We start from the raw sequence: 20692 nt of genomic DNA, 5'->3' as shown, positions 1-20692 counted from the left end.
TAAGTAATTAAAATATGTAAATATATATATGTGTATTGTGTAAGCCTATAGGCCTATGGGTATGGAAATTGTTTTCTTGAATTTATAATTAAAGTCGACCGACTACTCGAACACTTGAGTTTCTTGGAAGTAAAATTACTGGGCCTACACAAGTATTCTTAGTTTCATCATAGGCTTAACATTTTATAACACTATATAACTGAAATAAATTGACCAGGCTTAAAAGACTCACTAATGTTTGGATTCCGCGTATGGGATTGGAGTTAGCTCTGTAGCATTTAGTCTAAGTTGTTTTATGGAAATATTTAGCTCGATTCCCGACTGGGACCAGTTATCCTGATTGAGGTCTTCCAGTCAAATTTCTGGATGGTATATTTAAACGGGTTTCTATCGATACCTCAGAGCATTACTTATATAATAATCACTCACAAAAATGCGTTATATAGGAACAAATACTTTTTGTTCTTTCCCCTTGCTCCCACTTTGGAGCATAGGGCTGATTTCTGTTTATGATCATTTTTACAAACGGTAGGACCCCTTGAACGGGTGATCAGCTCATCGAAAGGTCTCTACCTAAACACAGGACAACACAAACACAAAATAAATGTATACACACCAAACAGCCATGCCTTGTGGGTGGTTCGAACTCACGATCCCAGCTTGTGAGCGAGCGAAGACAGTTCATGCCTCAGACCGCTCGGCTACAGTGACCGGCTAGAGACAAATATAGACTGGATAAATTAAAGTATGCAATGAAAGTCATCCTTGCCTCTAGATATAACATGCCCGTTCCCGTTGCCCAATGGATGGGAGGCTGGATAGGAAAGAGATTCCCGTTGCCCAATGGATGGGAGGCTGGATGGGAAAAAGGGCTGGGCTGGCCTGGACGTTGTGGAGATCACGAAAATTTTACCCGTGTCAAGATCGAACCCCGGTCGTCCAGCCGACTGAGCTATCCTGGCTTATTATATGATTTTTTTATTGCTAGTGGGGTGGGACTAAGTCCCTTGTACTGCGGCCACTTCTGGCCTATTGTACCAGCCCCAGATGATATGTGAGGGTGATTGTGGAGCAATTGGTGGAATGAAGATTGGCAGGGGAAACCGAAGTACTCGGAGAAAACCTGCCCCAGCGCCACTTTATCCACCACAAATCCCACTTGACAAGACCCGGGATCGAACCCGGGACGCAGCGGTGAGAAGCCAGCGACTAACCGCTTGAGCTATGGCGCGGCCTATTATATGATAAGTTTCAACATGAAGAGCAAATAATTGAAATCAGTAAAGTAATGCATGGGTCCCTGTAAAATGGTAAGTTGGTTAGCCACTGTCAAAGCCAGCCTTTAGTACGTGAGTTTTCGCAGTTACCATAAATGACCCGCATACTGGGTTGGAAGTTTGCAACAAGGTTACGTGGATATATATTCCAACATGTGAACTCCTTCCTGCTCAGTGGATAATGTTATTTGTCATTAAAATGGGTCATGGTTGTGGGTTGTGGCAATGCGTTGCAAGGCAGGCCTACTGCTCTTCGGTGCACGTCACGACCGCATGCAAGTATCATGGCAACTTAAAAATCAACTGCACGTGTTTAAAATTAGTTTCCCTTTTTAGGTTAACATGCTCTACCCTTTGTTACGCATTTACATGGATCACATTAACAAGCAGAGCACAGAGAGAGCGTGTTTTTATTCTGTTTGCTGCTAAGTTGCATGGCTTACACTTCGAAACTGAAGATGGAGGCACTACATTCCTCCGAAGTCAGTGAAATATCGTAGTACACGGCGCCACATCCAGCAAGGCAGGACTCTTTATAGTCAATTTCTTTGCTCTTTCCCTGTACTTAACTAATTAAGCACTAAGCCATGAAGGCGTATGGGAGAGTGAACGTGTAGATCCATATTTTCATGATCGCGGCACTACTTGGAGGTAAGTGGCCAGTTTAACGCCCCGGCAACTTTACCCCTGCGGAAAGAGTCCCCGGTACCCACTGGATATGAGGCTGGGTGGGCCCCAGTGCAGGTCTGGACGACGTTAAGAAAAATTCTTGAAATTACCAAGACTTGAACCTCGACCCCTCGGTCGTCCAGCCAGTAGTCAGTCGCTATCCCGTCTTCCCTTCATAGTCAATGCCGTAAGTTATTCAATTCTCATAGAAACCTAATAATTGGTTTGAAATTAAATTTTAATTTGTAGCTTCATTTGAAGCTGTATGAGTTTGTCAGAGGACGGGGATAGGAAATTATTTTTACCAGGTGGCAAAACGTATCTATTTCGAAGTGACTGGGGGAAAAATTATGTAGTTCATAAATTGTTAAATAGCTATAAGTTAATCGCACTGACTAGAATAGACTCGTACAATAACTGCATAATAATTGCAAAAATAATTTGTTAAGCTAGGATTCACTCACGTGTGGTTGATCATCTGAGGGCAATATGACAAACAGAATCTAGAATGAAGCCCATTCAAATCCCTCATATGAAATGCAGGCATGTCATAAGGAAATAACAGGCTTAGGTACTGTGTAGTAGGGATCCCAAAACTCGAATTTATATCACTCTCCTCATTCTTACCTATTTCCCCGTAAGTTATTTAACAATGTTTTCATTACTGATATCGTATAACACTTGAAGACAAGATAATGAATGAATGATGAATTCGAAAGGATTCGAAGGGAATCGGCCATGGTTTAATCAAGGTAATATCCTGGCATTTTCCTGGAGGAACTGACGAAAAAAAAAACAGTACTATCTTCTGGGATATAACGCCGTATAGTCCGTTGAAAGTCAACCAAAGTTTCGGAGAAAAATATCGCCTCCATATTCGGGGTCGTCGGCTTGCCACCTGCTTTCACGCTATTATCTTTCTCGGCTTATTCTAATCGAAAATGGAGGTGATGAGTTCTTCCGAAATATCTATCGACTTTCAATGGAGTACCACGACGTTATATCTCAGAACATAGTACTCTTCATAAAAACCTGTGTGAGAATCTAAAATCCTATAAGAAAACCTCAGTTAGAATCCCAGCCAATATTCGAAGTCATCTGCTACCAAATACAAACCAAGACAGTTAGCTCTAGGCAAAAATGCTTTCTCTGCATTATGTATGGAAAATTACACAGTAATAAGCTATCGCTATAAGAGGCCATGGAGGCCCATAGTGTTGTGAGACGTCGAGGCTCCCACATTATCTAGAAAATCGTCTCACAGACGGCGATAAGGTTGTCAGCCTTACGCTCCGGCCGGCCTTTAATCCCCAGGAAGATTCCTGGTACTCATTTCTGTTAGATGCTGAGTCAACGCCAGAGCCATAATGCGGCTGGAAGGATTTCATCAATTGAAAAAAAAAATACACCTCATCGGGACTCGAGCCCTCAACCTTCCGGCTTGTAGCACAGTGCTTCAACCAACTAAGCTACCGCGTGCCACCATACAGTAATATAAACGACATATTATTAATAATGGCTGTGTTATTACCACCACGGACCACAGTTCGTCAAATCCTGTGACACGGCCAGAAAATATATGAGGAGTAAATTTCCTAATTAGTCGGTCACGGTAGCCGAGTGGTCTAAGGTATGTATTGTCTCCGCTTGCTCGGAAGCCGGGATCGTGGGTTCGAATCCCACTCAGGGCATGGATGTTTGTGTGCGTTTTTCTCTATTTGTCTACAGGTAGAGGCCTCGCGACGAGCTGACCACTCGCCCAAGGAGTCCTACCGTATGTGTAAGATCTAGAAAAACCGAAGTGAACGGAAGTTCATGGAGGCAGGCCTAGGCCCACTGGGGCTGTAGTGCCAAGGAAAAAAAAAATCCTAATTGGCCGGTCACGGTAGCCGAGCGGCCTAAGGCATGTACTGTCTTCGCTTGCTCGGAAGCGGGGATCGTGGGTTCGAATCCCACTCAGGGCATGGATGTTTATGTGCGTTTTTCTGTGTTTGTGTACAGGTAGAGGCCTTGCGACGAGCTGATCACCCGCCCAGGAGTCCAACCGTATGTCTAAGATCTAGTAAAACCGAAGTGAAACGGAGGGTTTCATGGAGGTAGGCCTAGGCCCAAATGAGGGCTATAGCGCCAATGGAAAAAAAAAAATTCCTAATTACACATTCGCCCCCCCCCCGTTCACAATTATATTTATACAGTTGCATTACTGTGTACCTGACAGTGATCACTGACATGCAATTCTCTGTTCCAATCCCACAGTTCTGTCGTCTGGCGAAGGGGGAGGTGGATCCAAAAATACTTCACAGCCAGAAGACTTCTTGGAAAAGTGTGGCTCCAGCTTCTGTATGGTAACGAGCACAGGAAACGACAACTTGGAGCGGCCACCGGATTCAGAGATCTATGAGATCAGCAGCATCTATCTGTGTTGCGTCCTGGTGGCAACCGGCGTGGTCGCCCTCTTTGTGGACCCCCTGTCCAGGTTAGATCGACTCTTCTCAGCATAGCAGCAAGGTCTGACAATAAAGTTCGAGAAATCGCCACTGTCTTCTTTCCGTAGCAGCAGTGGACAGAAACCCCAGGATAGTTTGACAACGATGGCATATCAGTCTTTCACAGCTGTGCTGTTGTTGATCTATGGCAGTCTCTTTCTGAGTGGCGACTATTATTGTCTGAGTGTGTTTTGGTGGTTCGTCACGAGAATGTCCGAGCTTGAATTAGAGCACTGTCTGTGAGGGAGTTTTTACCTAGTAAACAAATAACTGTGCTGGAACACCCTCCCTATTCAACGGATCTAGCCCCCAGTGACTTTTTTCGGTTCCCGAAGATAAAGCAAATATTGAAAGGAAGGCATTTTGATGACATCAGGAGATCTGAAGGCAATTCCACAAAACCAGTTCCAAAATCGTTTTGAAACGTGGACCAGGAGCTGGAATTGGTGCATAGCTTCCAAAGGGGAGTACTTTGAAGGCGATCATAGTGACATTCAGCAATGAGTTGTGTAGCGCGTTTACCGCGATGAGTTCGCGAACTTTATTGTCAGACCACGTATGTGTTGCACCATGAAACGTCACAACCGCAAATCTTTGAATCATTCTGGATTATACTGAGTTCTACCCCCTGAATAATTATATTAAATTATATGTAAGATTTCCTGATTGTGTCTAAATGTTCATAAGATAGAAAAATTCTTCTATGAACAGGATGGAGAAAATTGCATGGTGATGAACTTCACTGCACTCTTCACCAAAGAGTGTCTGTACGATATTAGGGTGATCAATTAAAGAGGATGAGAAGCCGGGTCACTAGAACGAGCGGTAGATATGAGGAATTGGCACAAGACTTCATTCGGAAAATAACATGAAAGAAAAGAACCACTTGGGAGACCTGGTGGAAGATGGAAGACTATTATTAAGATGGATCATGATGAGATGATATGGGCTTGATGAAATCGGCTGAGTCCAGGTCTTGCGATCATAGTAGTGAATTTTCTAATTCAATAAAAATCTAGGAGTTTCTTGATTGGTTAGAAGACTACAAAATTATCAAGACGGACTCCTTTCCTTGGCGGTGATTACTGAGTTACTTAGCTCCTTAAATGAGTTCTCTATAGCCGCGCAACTATTTGAAATGTATAACCTAAACGCCGTCTGCCAGCACGTAACATGCAAGTGCGCATTCTCCTGGTTTGTTGCTGTCGGTCCTCAAACAAAGCAAGGAGAACTCAAACATATGTATTTATGAGATGGTCAGAAGGATAGAGGTGTCTGAACACAGGATTACATTTCTTAAATTAAAACTCTGTTACAAATGTACTTGAAGACTAGACGATAGATTCGTGTTCCTTCATAGAGATTAAAGGGATTAATTCGGCCGAAGCGTTGAGCATCCATTTTCATTGAATACTGAGACTATGAACTCGTTACCAGACATCTGACCACAGGGTAGTGCTAGACTAACTCCATGGAGCTGATCTGTTCTTGAGAAGCCGCCAGTCGCTCAGCTAGTCAATAATTTCCTAATATTCTATGGAATCCGAAGGTTCATTACCATATTCACAAGAGCCCCCCACTGGTCCCTATCTTAAGGTAGATCAATCCAGTCCATAACACCCAACCCTATTTCTCAAAAATTGATTTTGATATTGTCTTCTCACCTACGTCTAAGTCTTCCTAGTGGCCTCTTCTGGCCTTCCCACCAAACATCTACATGCATCACTCTTCTTTTTATGCATACTACATGCCTCGCCCATCTCGTACACTTTGACGTGATCATTCTGATTATATTTGTCGAGGAGTACAAGTTGTAAAGCTCCTTATCATGCCATTTTCTTCAACATCGTATTATTTCAATCTTTTCGGTCCGAACATTCTCCTCAGCACCCTGTTCTCAAACATCCTTACTACTGGAGACATAGTTTCATACCCATATAAAACTACAGGCAAACTTAGAGAATTTTATATTTTAATTTACGGTGCGCGTAATTACAGAACCAAATTTAACTAATCATCAAGACAGCTGAGAATGAAGTGAATTGTTACAGTTCGCTACGGAGAGCATAAATATTGTATAGCAATTTATATTTCAACTGCCACAGACATCTATAAAAAAAAACTCCGTCGCCTGTAGTCCGCAAGCGAACTATACCGACCGAGCGACTGTCGCTTGTCGACGAAGTTAGTGCCAACGTTTAGATGATAGAGGATGTCGCGTGGTCAGCGCAATGAATCCCCACGGCCGTTAATTTCGGTTTTATGGACCGGAGCCGCAATTTCCTTGAAATAGCTCCTCAGTTATCCTCACGAGGCTGGTGGACCCCGTTCCAGACCCATTACTCAGAAAATCTGATAGCGCCGGGAATCGAACCCGTGAACTCAGGGTCCGTAGCCAGGAACTCTGACCACTAGACCACAGAGGCGGTCCCAGACATCTATAACCGGCCTATAAACTACAATTCATTGACTTCAGAGCTGACGTTAACGACGACTTCAACGTGTTTATGTCATAAAGACACGAGGACTAGCAGGCATATCCAACTGCGTAAAAAATGTGAAATCAATTCGCAGAACATCATGACCTTGAAAATGGGAGCTTTCGTGCTCGTCGTTCCTATTGGTCCGGAACGAGCTCCATTTCCTCTCTTCTTCCCGTGTGTATAGTGATTACTTGCCTCAGCCTGCTTACATAACACAACCGACTGCCCTCCCTGCACAGCTGCCGTTGTACTTACTTGCAGCATAGCAACTCGAATCTGCAGCACAATGCCTGGACGTACAGAAGCCTCGTATATTTGTATATGTACGTAACGTAAAGGTAAAGTTATACCTGAGATACCAGGCCATGAAGATGTATAGAGGATTGGAGGTACAGCTCAACCATTCTTAACCTCGGCACTATGGAGGCAAGGAGTCCCTTCACGCCCCTGCCATGTTACCCCGAGAAAACCGACCCGGTACCCATTATCCGGTCTGGACGTTATGGAGAAGATAAAATTTCTTGCCCTTCACGGGAATACAACCTCGCCTCCTTGGCCTTTCAGGCCGCAGCTTAGTCACTTTACCGACTGAGCAATCCCGGCTCGTCTTAGCCTAATTCTCTACTTTGAAAAAATAAAAATAGGTTTATAAGATCACCTTGCTGTCTGTGTCTGTACGTGTATCCCCCATATCGTTACTTGGCAACGGCTCAGTAAACACGTTCCAGCGGCAACGAAGATCACCTTGCTGTCTGTGTCTGTACGTGTATCCCCCATATCGTTACTTGGCAACGGCTCAGTAAACACGTTCCAGCGGCAACGAAGATCACCTTGCTGTCTTTGTCTGTATGTGTATCTCCCATATCGTTGCTTGGCAACGGCTCGGTAAACACGTTCCCGCGGCAACGAATACATACACAAAGTCATACATGTTTTCCTGAGTTCCACTGGAAACCCCACCTTAATGAACATGCAGTTAACCTGATGTATGGAACTTACATAGTTCATGCAACATATGTCGCAGGCGAATGAAATTCGGAAACCGAGGGCTTCCTTACACATACACCCCACGACCTAAATTTCAAAGCTTTGTGATCATTATAACGAAATGTGTATGTTGTATAGCTGACAAGTATTGGGGCATCTCAAAATGGGCAGAGTCTTCCTCTGGGGCAAGAGGGAGCCTCAAGACAATTATGATTGAAACTTGAGACTTGAAATATGATAATAGGCCCAAAAAAAGGGGGATCGACACCAACATGTACACGCTGGCTGAGGGTCTGTCTCAAAGCCACATGGATTTTGACACATACTGCATATGTCAACCGTAAAGATGGAGGCAAGATGTCCCTCAGAAACGTCGCCATCAATCTACAGACCACATAGCATCATAGCAAACAAGGTCATATTCTGAAAAAGATACAAATTGAAGTTTTCACTCCGGTACTGAGCTTATAGAACTAAAGTGGGTACATTTAATATCGACGAAAGGTGATATTTTTAAGAAACTTCGGTCATTTTACTTCATAAAAGTCTTACTTATCCTAAGAACAAAATTTACAACTCATGCTTCATCCTTGTACGATTCGAATAACTCAAACAATAACAATTAACTATATCCGATGTTTCCAAGTTTTTTCTCCCCTTCAAAACAAATGACAAAAACGTGGACAATATTTCACTCGTGAGAACTGCGCGTGAGTTACATAACATTCTCATAACTGTGAAGGACTACATTACTTTTTGTCACAAGTACAGAGTGGAACGAAGGTCCCAACTTCGGCTTGCAAATATCTTTGAAGTACATCAGTAGAGACTCGCGTAATTCCCAAGAACAGCAATTACCGTAATCGTGATTAAACAATTTACATCTTGTTAAATTCCGAGTTGGCAGCGATAAAGACGTACTGTTCTGCCCCCATAAAGAACAGAACAATACATTCTGCCATTGTAGTGTGACTTAAGCCTTTCGCTATATAAAATTATCATATTTCTTTATTGCTTTCTCCGTCTCTACACAACAACTACCGAAATCTCATTCACATTTACTGTGTATAATGAGCTTATTGATCTTAATGGTATGGCATACAACAGGATTCACTCCTTGAAGATTAAGATTATCAAGGCTATACGAACATGAATTAGAAACAGAGACAAATCTTTAACATATATTATTAAAGCGATCAGTGCAAAGAGAACAAAAGGGACGGGACATGAGCTATCCATGAGACAGAGGACGAAGGGGCCGCTTGAAGACCGAGGGGTATTCATTTCATCCATTCATCAGTAATCTGTCAAGACGACAGGTTCACAGTCTCTTCCAAAACAGTTCCTCCACTTAATGCGATCTAGAGCTTTCTCCTTCAAATAAAAGTATCCTCTTCTGTCCCCAAAGGTCATCCAGCATCTTCTTACATCTTCTTCCTCGTCTTCTGGTCACTTCTATCAGCCCCTCCGGTTTGTTTTGTCTCCAGAGGAAACATCTCGCATATACGGTATCTCTGTTTTTGGAAAGAGACTATCCAGGAAAAGTGATATGTGGTAGTTTTTCCATTTGCTTTCCACATCGCAGTACAACAGCCGTTCAAACCGCTCTGGTCACGCCTGTTGCTATACCAACTTGCTCTGTGCTTCAAGTCGCCGCGAGGGGTATATAGGAGGATAATTTTAAAATGGGTCTTGAAAAATAAATGTGTGAGGGTGTCCGACTCAGTCAGTCTCGACCAGAATAAAGACCAGTGGCAGGATCTTATAGGCACGGTATTTAGTTAGTGGGAATAACTAAAAATTATATAATTATGTCTCTAATATTATAATGAAATTACATATTAATAATATTAGAGGCATAATTGTAAGACGTATAATAAAGAGGATTGTTCTAATAAAAGTTCCACGTCGCTTCTCTTTTGATACTTCTAACAGATATGTTGAGTTTATTCATCGAATATTGCTCCGATTCGCTTAAAAAGCGGCAATTATTTGCCGTAGATGAAATCACGAGTTCTTATTTCTCTTGTTAAACACAGAAAATGATATATTCTCATGTGATTTCGTTGCCAATATTTTAAATCGTACTGCACATGCGACCTTGATCCACCTAAGTTTCCACAAGAATAAATTCCTATATTGTAAAAGCGAATTATAACAACCGTGAACAAAATGGCGCCCAGGTCCATTCAAAATGGTGTTGTCTGAGGAGACCTAACCTTCCGTCTAAGAAGGCGCACATAATTGCTCCTATGTGACAGTTATTTTGTCCAGTCATGCTACAATTAGTAATGCGTGAATCCGTGACTAGAAGACAAATAATAAACAGTGAAAAATACATGGAGGAAAACCCCTTTGGGTGTTTTCCGACATAAAAATTGTGACTTCAGTTCCGTTCACTGCAACTTTCTTGTTAATCAACACAATATTAAAAGGGGAAAAACGAATGAGGCAACGAAGCGTGTATCCGCGTATGAAACTAAAAGATCGGCCATTGGATTACACACAGAAGAGTCACTGCAAAGAAGTCGATCCGGTGAATCCATCTGCGGAGGAGGTTGATGCAGAAATGATGATGAAGACTTTGCCTGTATCTGGGATGTAGCCATTTCGAAAGTCGCCAGGACTACCGACCATCCCGAATAAAGTTTATCGTGGATTTCCTCAGTCTCTTGTTTGAAAATAACGGAATAAAGCCTTGGCTGAAGACTTTTAATATATCCGGGAGGTAACCATCTCGAATGTCGCCAGGACTACCGACAATCCCAAATGAAGTTTATCGTGGATTTCATCAGTCACTTGCTCGAAAATGTAGGAATATGCCTTGCAAAGAAGTGTCAAACTTTTTTTATATTCATTTCATATACCCCATGAAGTTAACATGATGTCGCTAAAAGGCATAAGTAAAAGTAAAGTAAAGCTATTCCTGTAACAGGCCGTGAACGCCCATAGGGTTGTGAGATGTTGAGGATCCCACATTATCTAGACAATCGGCTCATAAATGGCGGTAAGGTTGTTAGCCTTACGCGCCGGCCGCCTTTACTCCCCAGGAAAATTAATTAATTCCTGGTACTCATTTCTGTTAGAAGCTGAGTCGACCCCAGGGCCATAGTGGGGCGGGAAGGATTAGGTCAATTGAAAAAAATCAAAATGCCTCATCGGGACTTGAACCCGCGACCTTCCGGCTTGTAGCATAGCCCCTCAACCAACTACGCTAACGCGTGCCCCACGCTAAAAGGCATAAGACGACAAAAAATAACAAAGTGAAGTCCTATTCTTCTTCCTGCATGGATGAGATTAAGTCTGTTCCCGCCTCACATTTCCATCCTCCTTTTACTCGAGGCGGTCATCCACTTGGCTAGTATTTCATCATTTGCTTCGGTACTCTTTCGTCCGGAATTCTTTGCATAAGTGATTTCCAGCTCTTTCTGTAGTTTCATACGTTTTGCATTATTGACCCCACACCTAATTCCTTTCCAATGTCTTCGTTTTTTAAATGATCCTGTCTTGTACTTCTTTTGACTACTGTCAGAAAGTTTCTTCTGTTGCCTGTGATCTGCTGTTATCTCTGTCAGTGACTGTCCATGCTTCATTGCCACGCAGCAAGAAAGGTCCAGCCATAAGGAAGCAAAACCTTAGCTTCGCGCCTCGTTCTTGATTTCCCATTCAGTGTGCTGGCATGTGTTCCACAAACGGCTTGAAATGTTATAATTTTCAGGTTCATATCCCTATCCTAGAAGTTCCATCGACATAAATAAAAGAAATAATAAAATTAAGTAACATAAAAGGTAAAAGGTAAAGCCATCCTTGTAACAGGCCGTGATGAGCCATAAGGTTGTAAGACGTCCAGGCTCCAACATTTTCTAGACAAATCGACTCACATATGGGGTGAGGTTGTCAGCCTTACTCGCCAGCCGCACTTTACCCCCCGGAAGAATCTTGGTACTCATTTTTGTTAGAGGCTGAGTCGATCCCAGGGCCTTATTGCGGCTGGAAGAGTTAGATGAATTAAAAAAAATCCAATGAACTGACCGGGAAGCGAACCCGCGACCATCCGGCTTGTAGCATAGTGCCTAAACCAACTATGCTACTGCTTGTCATCAAAATAATAGAAACAAATAAACCGGAAGAGACACGTAAGGAAATGTATGTTCATACGGGAGAATATGAGAATGAATCCTAGAGAAATGTGATGTGAGAGTGCGGACTGGAGCCGTCTGCTTCGGAACATGACTTGTGAACACGATCATGAACTTTCGGTTTCTATAAACTACAGAGAAAAAGGACTGGGAAACTTGTGCATATATTAGAATTAAGAAATATTCACTGCTAAGAAAACACATAAGACTAAGACTAATTAGTGCGATAGTCACATAATATCATTCCAAAGCTCATGCGGAAATTTCCCACTGTCAGGATACATTTATAAAAATGACACAGAACTTCTTCAGAAAATTTCAAAATAGAACTGTTGACACACCTCGTCAGTGACAGCTGTTAAAAGCAAGCGTTATTTGTAAAGTGTTTATAACTACAACTGATGTGATCGCGGGGAGCTCGGCCAATAAAGTGGCTGGATAAGAGCTGGAAGACCGGGGTTATGTTCCCAGTAGAGGCAATGTTTTAGTTCTTCATCACCATATCCAAACTGGCTGTGGAGGTCACCAAGTTAGTATCAAATGGGAACAAGGGGTTTTCTTCCAGAGCTACAGCGAAGGGTCAAGAAGCTAACCATCCAACGTCATGAAGTGCCGAGGTTGAAAATGCCTGGAGCTATACCTCCACTCCTTCATCTATCTGCTAAGACGTGCTGAGGAAAGCATACCTTTTCCGTATTAACGACTGAAAGCAATCGTTGACTTTTTTTATAACACACCGTGGTCGGAGAGCCCATGTGTCTCTAATTACCATTAAAATCACTGTAATTATAACTTGTACCAATCGGTGTAATGAGAACAGTATATTGCAATTACAGCGTAGCACTAGACGTCATTGTACCTATATATGTCAAAAAATCACGCAATCCACTAACAGTGCCGTTGCCTCTACGGAAGTGGTTCCCAAAATGTGACACTTCCCGAACTTTTCTTAGAAGAATATGATAAGTCGTCTGAAATTTTACGTTTCTCCTCAGTTTCTCGCTTGGTGTATCTCCAGACGCCGTCAATAGTCTCATTATAAAAAAAAAGAGTTAAATTTGTCCCTGTAACAGGCCATAGAGGCCCATGGGGTTGTGAGATGTCGAGGGTCCCACATTTTCTTGACAACCGGCTCACAGATGGCGGTGATGCTGTCGGCCTTACGCGCAGGCCGCCCTTTACCCCCAGGAAGATTCCTGATACTCATTTCTGTTAGGGGCTAAGTCGATCCCAGAGCCATAGTGCGGCTGGAAGGATTAGGTAAATTGAAAAAATCAATGACATTGAGAAACGAATCCGTGACCTTCTGGCTTGTAGCACAGTGCCTCAACCAACTACGCTACCGCGTACCCCTATAAGTTAATTATCGCTCTCTTAAACATTCCCACTGTGCATCCGTAACGGCTGAATTTAGAAGGGACACAGAGATATTTATGATGAGGGGGCGACACGCTTAAAGTAATACTGGCAAAGAGTATAAGATCAAAGATTTGATGCAAATGTGTATATTTAAGTACAGGAAGTAACAGGAGGACTGATAAAAGTACAAAATAATACTTTCATAATCCATATTCTGCATTCGATTATTAGGTTGATGAAGTAAAGGAGGACGAGGTGCACAAGACACATAATACGTACAAGAAAAGTTATAAATGAGTACAACATTTTTGTAGGAAAACCTGCAGCGAAGACAAACTGCGAGACCATGGCATATATCGAAGGCTACATTAAAAGTGATCTCAAAGAAAGGAGTCAAGTGGAGGATTCGTGAACACATAAAACTACAACTTCCGTGACAGTAGGCAACTGTCAGTTTTCCAGAAAGGACTCTACCTCATGCAGATGATCAATCATTGGCATATAAGAAAAGTCGTTACCAAATATTACCACCAAGAGTTCGCAAGGCACAATTTAGGAACCAGGATTTAATTGCGTCTTGTACAGACACACCGCAGGGTCCCTATCACTTATACAGCATTTCGTAGTCTGGCCAACTGTGCAATGCGAAACCATGTTACACTTTGGTGCGAATAACTACAGCTATTTTTCAATGTACTGATTACTATCGGAATTCGACACATCCTAAATCTATGTACGTATTTAAGACAGATTAATTAGCGTCTACCGATTAAATTCACTGTTAACAATTGAAATGTATTGTCACATGTTAGAATAAGTGTGGCTCTCGACGGGGTTTTGGATTGGATATTGGATTTATTGACCACTTATACCCACGGCCCGGAACTACAAGTAATTACAGCGCTATCGCTGATGTCTAAACTTTATAAATCACCACAGAACACCCAAGTCTTTTACAGCCTGCTCTGTTTTCACCAGCCGTTCCCCGATAACGGTTTCTAACAGTGACTATTCCTCTGTTTCCGGTCTGAAGTCCTTTCTGCACGGCGGCTCTGATAACTGGTCCCTTTCTTCACAGACTCCCCTACAGAACCGAGTTGATTGTCCCAGTTGTCCTCTTATAACTCGTAGTCATGGCCCGTGCAGACAATACCGTTAATTCACGTATGTTGTTTCCACGGGAACGTGTTTACCGTGCCGTGCCTTAGCAACGGCCAACTATTCTTGCTTATTAACAATATGCTGCCTATCAACAGCCGTCGTTTCGTTGTCTGCTTCACGGCCGTTGCTTAGAATCTAACGTTGTTTCAGAGCCGTTCTCTAGCAACGGCCGTTTATGGAGCTTCACAGTTCTTGCTTTGAGAAAAAATTCCACAGTATCCACCATAAATTTAATTTCTCTGTATTTAGATACGGTGAGAAACAGCGTCGGAATGACGGCACCGAGCTCAGTGGCATACAGCTGCTATCAGCAACAGCATATCATCTGAAGAAACCCAATCAGCAGCTGCTGATTCCAATAACTGTATGGATTGGCATGGAACAAGCATTCATTGGGGCAGACTTCACTCAGGTAAGAGCAGCAACATGTACAGTAGGCTAGATCTATCAGCAAGTTCTCTCATGCATGTTTGGGTGGCCGCACACCAACTGCGTCAACACAAGCATCAAGCCATGAGACAAAAGACGCAGTCTTGCTTCATTCGTGATTCGTCAGCATCAAGCCGACGTCAGCATCATGACTCAGACTGGTGTGCGGCGGTTTTCATGATCTCATTTGTTTCAACTGTGCTACCTTCTTTGCGTCATGTCGCAGACATTGTCTTGACTGTTACACGTCTTGACGCATACCGGTGTGCGGTCTACCTTAGGACGACCGCACACCAACTGCGTCAAGACAAGCATCAAGACATGAGACAAAAGACGCAGTCTTGCTTCATTCGTGATTCGTCAGCATCAAGCCGACGTCAGCATCATGACTCAGACTGGTGTGCGGCGGTTTTCATGATCTCATTTGTTTCAACTGTGCTACCTTCTTTGCGTCATGTCGCAGACATTGTCTTGACTGTTACACGTCTTGACGCATACCGGTGTGCGGTCTACCTTAGGACGACCGCACACCAACTGCGTCAAGACAAGCATCAAGACATGAGACAAAAGACGCAGTCTTGCTTCATTCGTGATTCAGACTCGAGTCTGCACGTGTGCGTCTTATCACATCTTCTCAAGTTGACATGACGTCAACTTGTCGATAACGTGCACTGGTGATGTTCCTTAATACTGATGTCTGAGTCCTGACGCACAAAAAGGCCTCACTACTGAACATGCCAACATCTCAACTTCTGTAAGAGACTAGAGCGGACGCTGTTTCTTTGTCTGTGTTTGTCTCTTTGCCATGCCGTCATCCTCATTAACTCCTACATGAATCTCCGTTTCTATCCCCCATTAATTAGTATGATCCATGCATATCTGTAGGTGATATGTTGCCTTCACTTCCAGTCACATAATTTGCTTCGATTCTCCATAAGGTTCACTTTACAGCGAGACTACGTAATATCTACACATGCAAGCGCACTTAACAACATAGCAGCATGGAAAAACCTACGTAACACTTACAAGAGCACTACATCACGATATCCTTACGAAATGCACAATACGCAAAATACCAACGCCGCAAAGGGAATGCAGCGTCAGTAAATCCAACGACGAGAAATACTCAAGCAAATATATTTTATATGAATGGACGACGATAGCAATGGCGAAAAACATTAAGAGGTTAATTAGTTTTAATTCAAGGTTATTTTACTTTAATTAGGATACATATTTTCTTACATACAGTGCAACAATTTTAGGAAGATAGACAACACCTGATGATGGCCGTATGCGACCGAAACATATAGTGAAGAAGGGTAAACAGATAATAAGTTTTATTTAAGACGGCAATATGAGTACAAAAATATATTAATGCAACAGAATGCTTAAATACAAAACTACAAAATACTGACCACAAGCCATTAAATTACTACAGGCCTATAATTTGAACCTGGCGAATATCTTCTTAAACGATATTTACTAATTCAATGCAGCAGTCCTCCTTCATAAGATCTAGTCAAATAAATAACCAGCTTTTATAGGACATGAAGACTCATTTCCTGTTATTCATCTCTGACCAAAATGTGATATAGTGGTCAGAGTTCCCGGCTACAGATCCAGAGGTCCCGAGTTTGATTCCCAGCGCTACCAGATTTTCTGAGAAGTAGTGGGTCTGGAACGGGGTCCACTCAGCCTCGTGAGGATAACTGAGGAGCTATTTCAAGGAAACAGCAGCTCCAGTCTAGAAAATCGAGATTACCGGCTGTGAGGATCAGTTGCGCTGACCACGAGATACCCTCTTTCCGCTAAAATTGGCACTAACTTCGCCGACAAGCGGCGGTCGCTCGGTCGGTGTAGTTCGCTTGTGGACTACAGGCCACGCAGTTTAGTTATTCATCTCTATTCTGAGCCAGGTGAATCAAATCAGCACCTTCATGCTTTATTTCATTAAGATCCAGGTCGATATCAACCGTTTGCATCTATATTTAAGATTTTTTTTCTTTGGCACTACAGCCCCAGTGGGCCTAGGCCTACCTCCATGAATTTCTCCGTTCACTTCGGTTTTTCTAGACCTTACACATTCGGTAGGACTCCTTTGGCGGGTGATCAGCTCGCCTCAAGGCCTCTATCTGTACACAAACACAGAAAAACGCACACACACAAAGTAAACTTCCATGCCTTGAGTGGGATTCGAACCCACGATCCCGGTTTCCAAGCGAGCGAAGACAGTGCATGCCTTAGACCGCTCAGCAAGCGGCCTCCGTAGTCTAGAGGTAACGTTTCCACCTAATGACTCGTNGTACACACCAATATCGGTAGGGTATAGAGACTGGTAGAATACCATAGAGGGAAGCACAATGGACCAATACTGGTCTAAGTGCATGGGGAAACCCACCCTCACCAATAACTAACTAACTAGACCGCTCGGCTACCGTAACAGGCTCTGTATTTAAGTTACTAAGTTTATTTCTACGTCTTGATTGACCCAGTTAAATTTCCTTAAAGTTCAATATACAAGCCCCACAGCAAACCTACGTCTCTGTTGAGTCTCCCTATTAAGTCTATAAATGTCTGATGAATCTATTTTGTCTCTGTACTGCTCACCTTCCACGCGGTAGCGTAGTTGGTTGAGGAACTATGTTACAAGCCGGAAGATCGCCGGTTCAAGTCCCGATGAGGTGGATTTTTTCAATTGACGTACTCCTTCCAGCCGTACTATGGTACTGGGATCGGCTAAGCCTCTAACAGAAATGAGTATCAGGGATCTTCTTGGGGAGTATAGGACGGCAGTCGCGTAAGGCTGACAGCTTTATTGCCATCTGTGAGCCGATTGTCTAGATAATGTGGGAGCCTCGACGTCTCAACGTCTCACAACCTTATGGGCGTCCATGGTCTGTTACAGGGATAGCTTTACCTTTACTGCCCACTTTCTGTAACACCTACAGAATACAAACGATATAAGAGATAAATGATCCACTATATGGCAATATGTACTGACTATTCGCTGTAACACGCCATGACTTAATACAGACTTTTGCTGTGCCAGAACAATGTTCATTACGTTTTTCATGAATCTCAGATCCTCAAGAATTGCTATTAGAACAAATTACTATATTCTCTTTTGTGGATGACAGATTTTATCTACAGATAAATGCTTGGGAGCTCAGAATACATGTGTCCTCTAACTTCCTGTTTCGCTTAACCTATACTCTTTACATAATCCCAACAAAAACACTGTGTCAAATCCGGTGACCTTGGTAGCCAAATGACACTTCTGCCACACAGCAGCGAAGTACTATTCTTATACAAACTGCGGCATGTAGACAATTGCAATTGTTAATAAATATAACGAAATAAACCATTTCTCTGGTGACAAATCTATAATTGTATCCTAGCTTGAGCCAGATTAATTTAATCAACATTCACACACCCTATTTATGCAAGTTCCATTTTAATATTATAAATCCGTCATACGCATCCCAAGCGATATTCCCTCAAGCTGCGCGCGCAGCGGCTATCGCACTCCCGCACATGAGTCAGAGTGTCCCGCACACTTATATTAGTTCAGCATATACTCAATTTATATTAACAAGCATAAAATTGAAAAAAAACTAAAATACAATATTTTTTTTTATTTTGGGGGGCTTACAAATGTAATGCCTGTTATAGACCTTTTTCAAAAATCTCTTCCCCCGCCAGGGTTCTCCTAAGCCAACCAAACTGTTGCTTAGAAGACACAGTTACTTGGCCATTTGCATCCCCGGCTAAGAGGGAACATTGCTCCAAGTCGTCTTTTTCCTTCAGGATTTCCGACTAAATTTTTGTACGCATTTCTCATTTCTCCAATGTTCCGTCCGCCTCATCTTTTATTTCATTGCTCTAATAATTTTGGCGAAGGGTGCTGAACGAAATACCTGGCAACTACTAACCAATCCTCACTCCACATATAAAAGCCAGCTCCTTCAGTNTCGGGGGGGGGGGCTGCTGTGCCTTCCGCACTACTGCAACCGGTTATAATGTTTCTAAACGACGTCAATCAGTTCCTCCTTCCATGCCACATGTATTGTCTCTGTAATGTGTAATGTCAAACTGTGTTAGTATTTTCTTTTCATCGGATGCCTTTAAGCTGTATATTGTTAACACGGTTTAATGCGTGCTTACTTTCGGAATGCCTGTTGCCTATCTACAGTGCAGTGTGGATATAATGATTGTGTTGGGGAACTGGTTCTGTTTTATATAGGGGATTGGGGCAAGTGTGCTGCTGTCTGGTGTAGTGTTTCAAATATAAAGTTATACATATCGATGTATGTGTCATTCATGTATAATCTGCCTTTAATAATTTGATATACGAGTATATGTTATTCTTCTAGTGTGTTCAAATGTTTTCTTTTTCTCTATTTTTATGACGTCCATTGTGTCTGTTATTATGCCACATGTGTTCAATATATGATTTGAATATCCGGAATTGTCATTATTACTTCTAATTATATGTTCTTTATATTTAATGTGAAATGTTCTACCTGTTGGTCCTATGTATTTCAATATGCAATCAAGGCATTTCATTTGGTATATGCCAATTTTGTTCTTATTTGTTTGTGAGTATTGTTTGATTATGTTCTGTATTGTGTTCCATGTTCTGAATGCGGGTTTTATTGGTGTTGCTTTAAAGACCCTTGTGACCCTTTCCGTGCATTTTCCAATGTACGTGAAGGCAGCCAATTTTATCGTTTGGTGCTGTGGATCAGTGGATCGCCCAAGTAGGTTGAAACATGTACAGCAGTGACGGATTTTAAAAAGGATTTAATTTTAAATCTTGATAATGTTGCATTGTGGACGGTATATAAAATTGTAAATTCTAGCTCATATATTTATCTGATTTATGACAAATCCATTTGCACGGTAAGATTATGTTCTGTGACGCAACAGCGTGTGTCCTCGACTGTAGAGGAACAAAGAGTGGATTCGCACACGCCCACTTATCCAACTATCACGCAGGATTACTTTCAAGGTCCTAGGTCCTTTGTAACCTATCACTGTTTATCTTTTATACTCTTACTGAGCGCCGTGTCGTGACAATGGGAATAACAGAACAGAATCTTGACTATCAAAATAGAATTACGTAACTGTATATTAAATGTGGCTATTAAAATCTGACAGATATATGAAAATGACCCTTAAATGCATAATTTACAGAAATACTATGGCTCAAATGTCGTTCTCAGTTTCCTAGTAAGATAACGGACTGACATTCTCTCATAGAAAGACATAAAACAGTATGATACAGGAGTATTTGTAGATGATATACTACAATTGTGTTCAAAATTATTTTAGAAGGATCGGCAGTTCTTTAAGCCAGTTTTTCTTTATTTTACATAAACTGCTGTATATTCACATACAGCGCTGCTCTGCTGCGTCTCTCTTTCTGTTAAAAACAACCCTACCGCAGACAAAGATTCTTACGACATTCCAGAATTTTAGTTATGAATAAGTTTCTCCAAGATCGGTGGCTCTGCCCAGGTAAAAGGCATTGGAACAGTGTTCAGAAAAGTTCCAATAGTTCGTAGTCTTTTCTATATCAAAAAGTCAAGCCATTTGATGACGTTCTAATTTTACTTACATGTCTAAGAAAATTATAAGATCAAAATAAATAGCCTGAGAAGTATTAACAAGACCTCCTCTGTGGTCTAGTGGTCAGAGTT

The 20692-nt window shown here is 42.2% G+C and overlaps 1 protein-coding gene across 3 annotated transcripts in view; it reads left to right on the top strand.

Annotated features, from left to right (window-relative positions):
• Positions 1 to 20692, top strand: part of LOC111865411 (UNC93-like protein) — a 139991-nt gene that overhangs the window by 100640 nt on the left and 18659 nt on the right. For all 3 annotated transcript variants that reach the window (XM_033751812.1, XM_023853420.2, XM_023853421.2), the window contains exons 3-4: positions 4203 to 4422; positions 14811 to 14973. In XM_033751812.1, the coding sequence (XP_033607703.1) occupies positions 4203 to 4422; positions 14811 to 14973 (383 nt within the window). The remainder of the gene's footprint in view (positions 1 to 4202; positions 4423 to 14810; positions 14974 to 20692) is intronic.

Source organism: Cryptotermes secundus, unplaced genomic scaffold (assembly GCF_002891405.2).
Source record: "Cryptotermes secundus unplaced genomic scaffold, Csec_1.0 scaffold295, whole genome shotgun sequence".
Lineage (NCBI taxonomy): Eukaryota > Metazoa > Arthropoda > Insecta > Blattodea > Kalotermitidae > Cryptotermes > Cryptotermes secundus.
The sequence above is the reverse complement of the archived record's forward strand: the minus strand, read 5'-3'. Positions and strand labels throughout refer to the sequence as shown.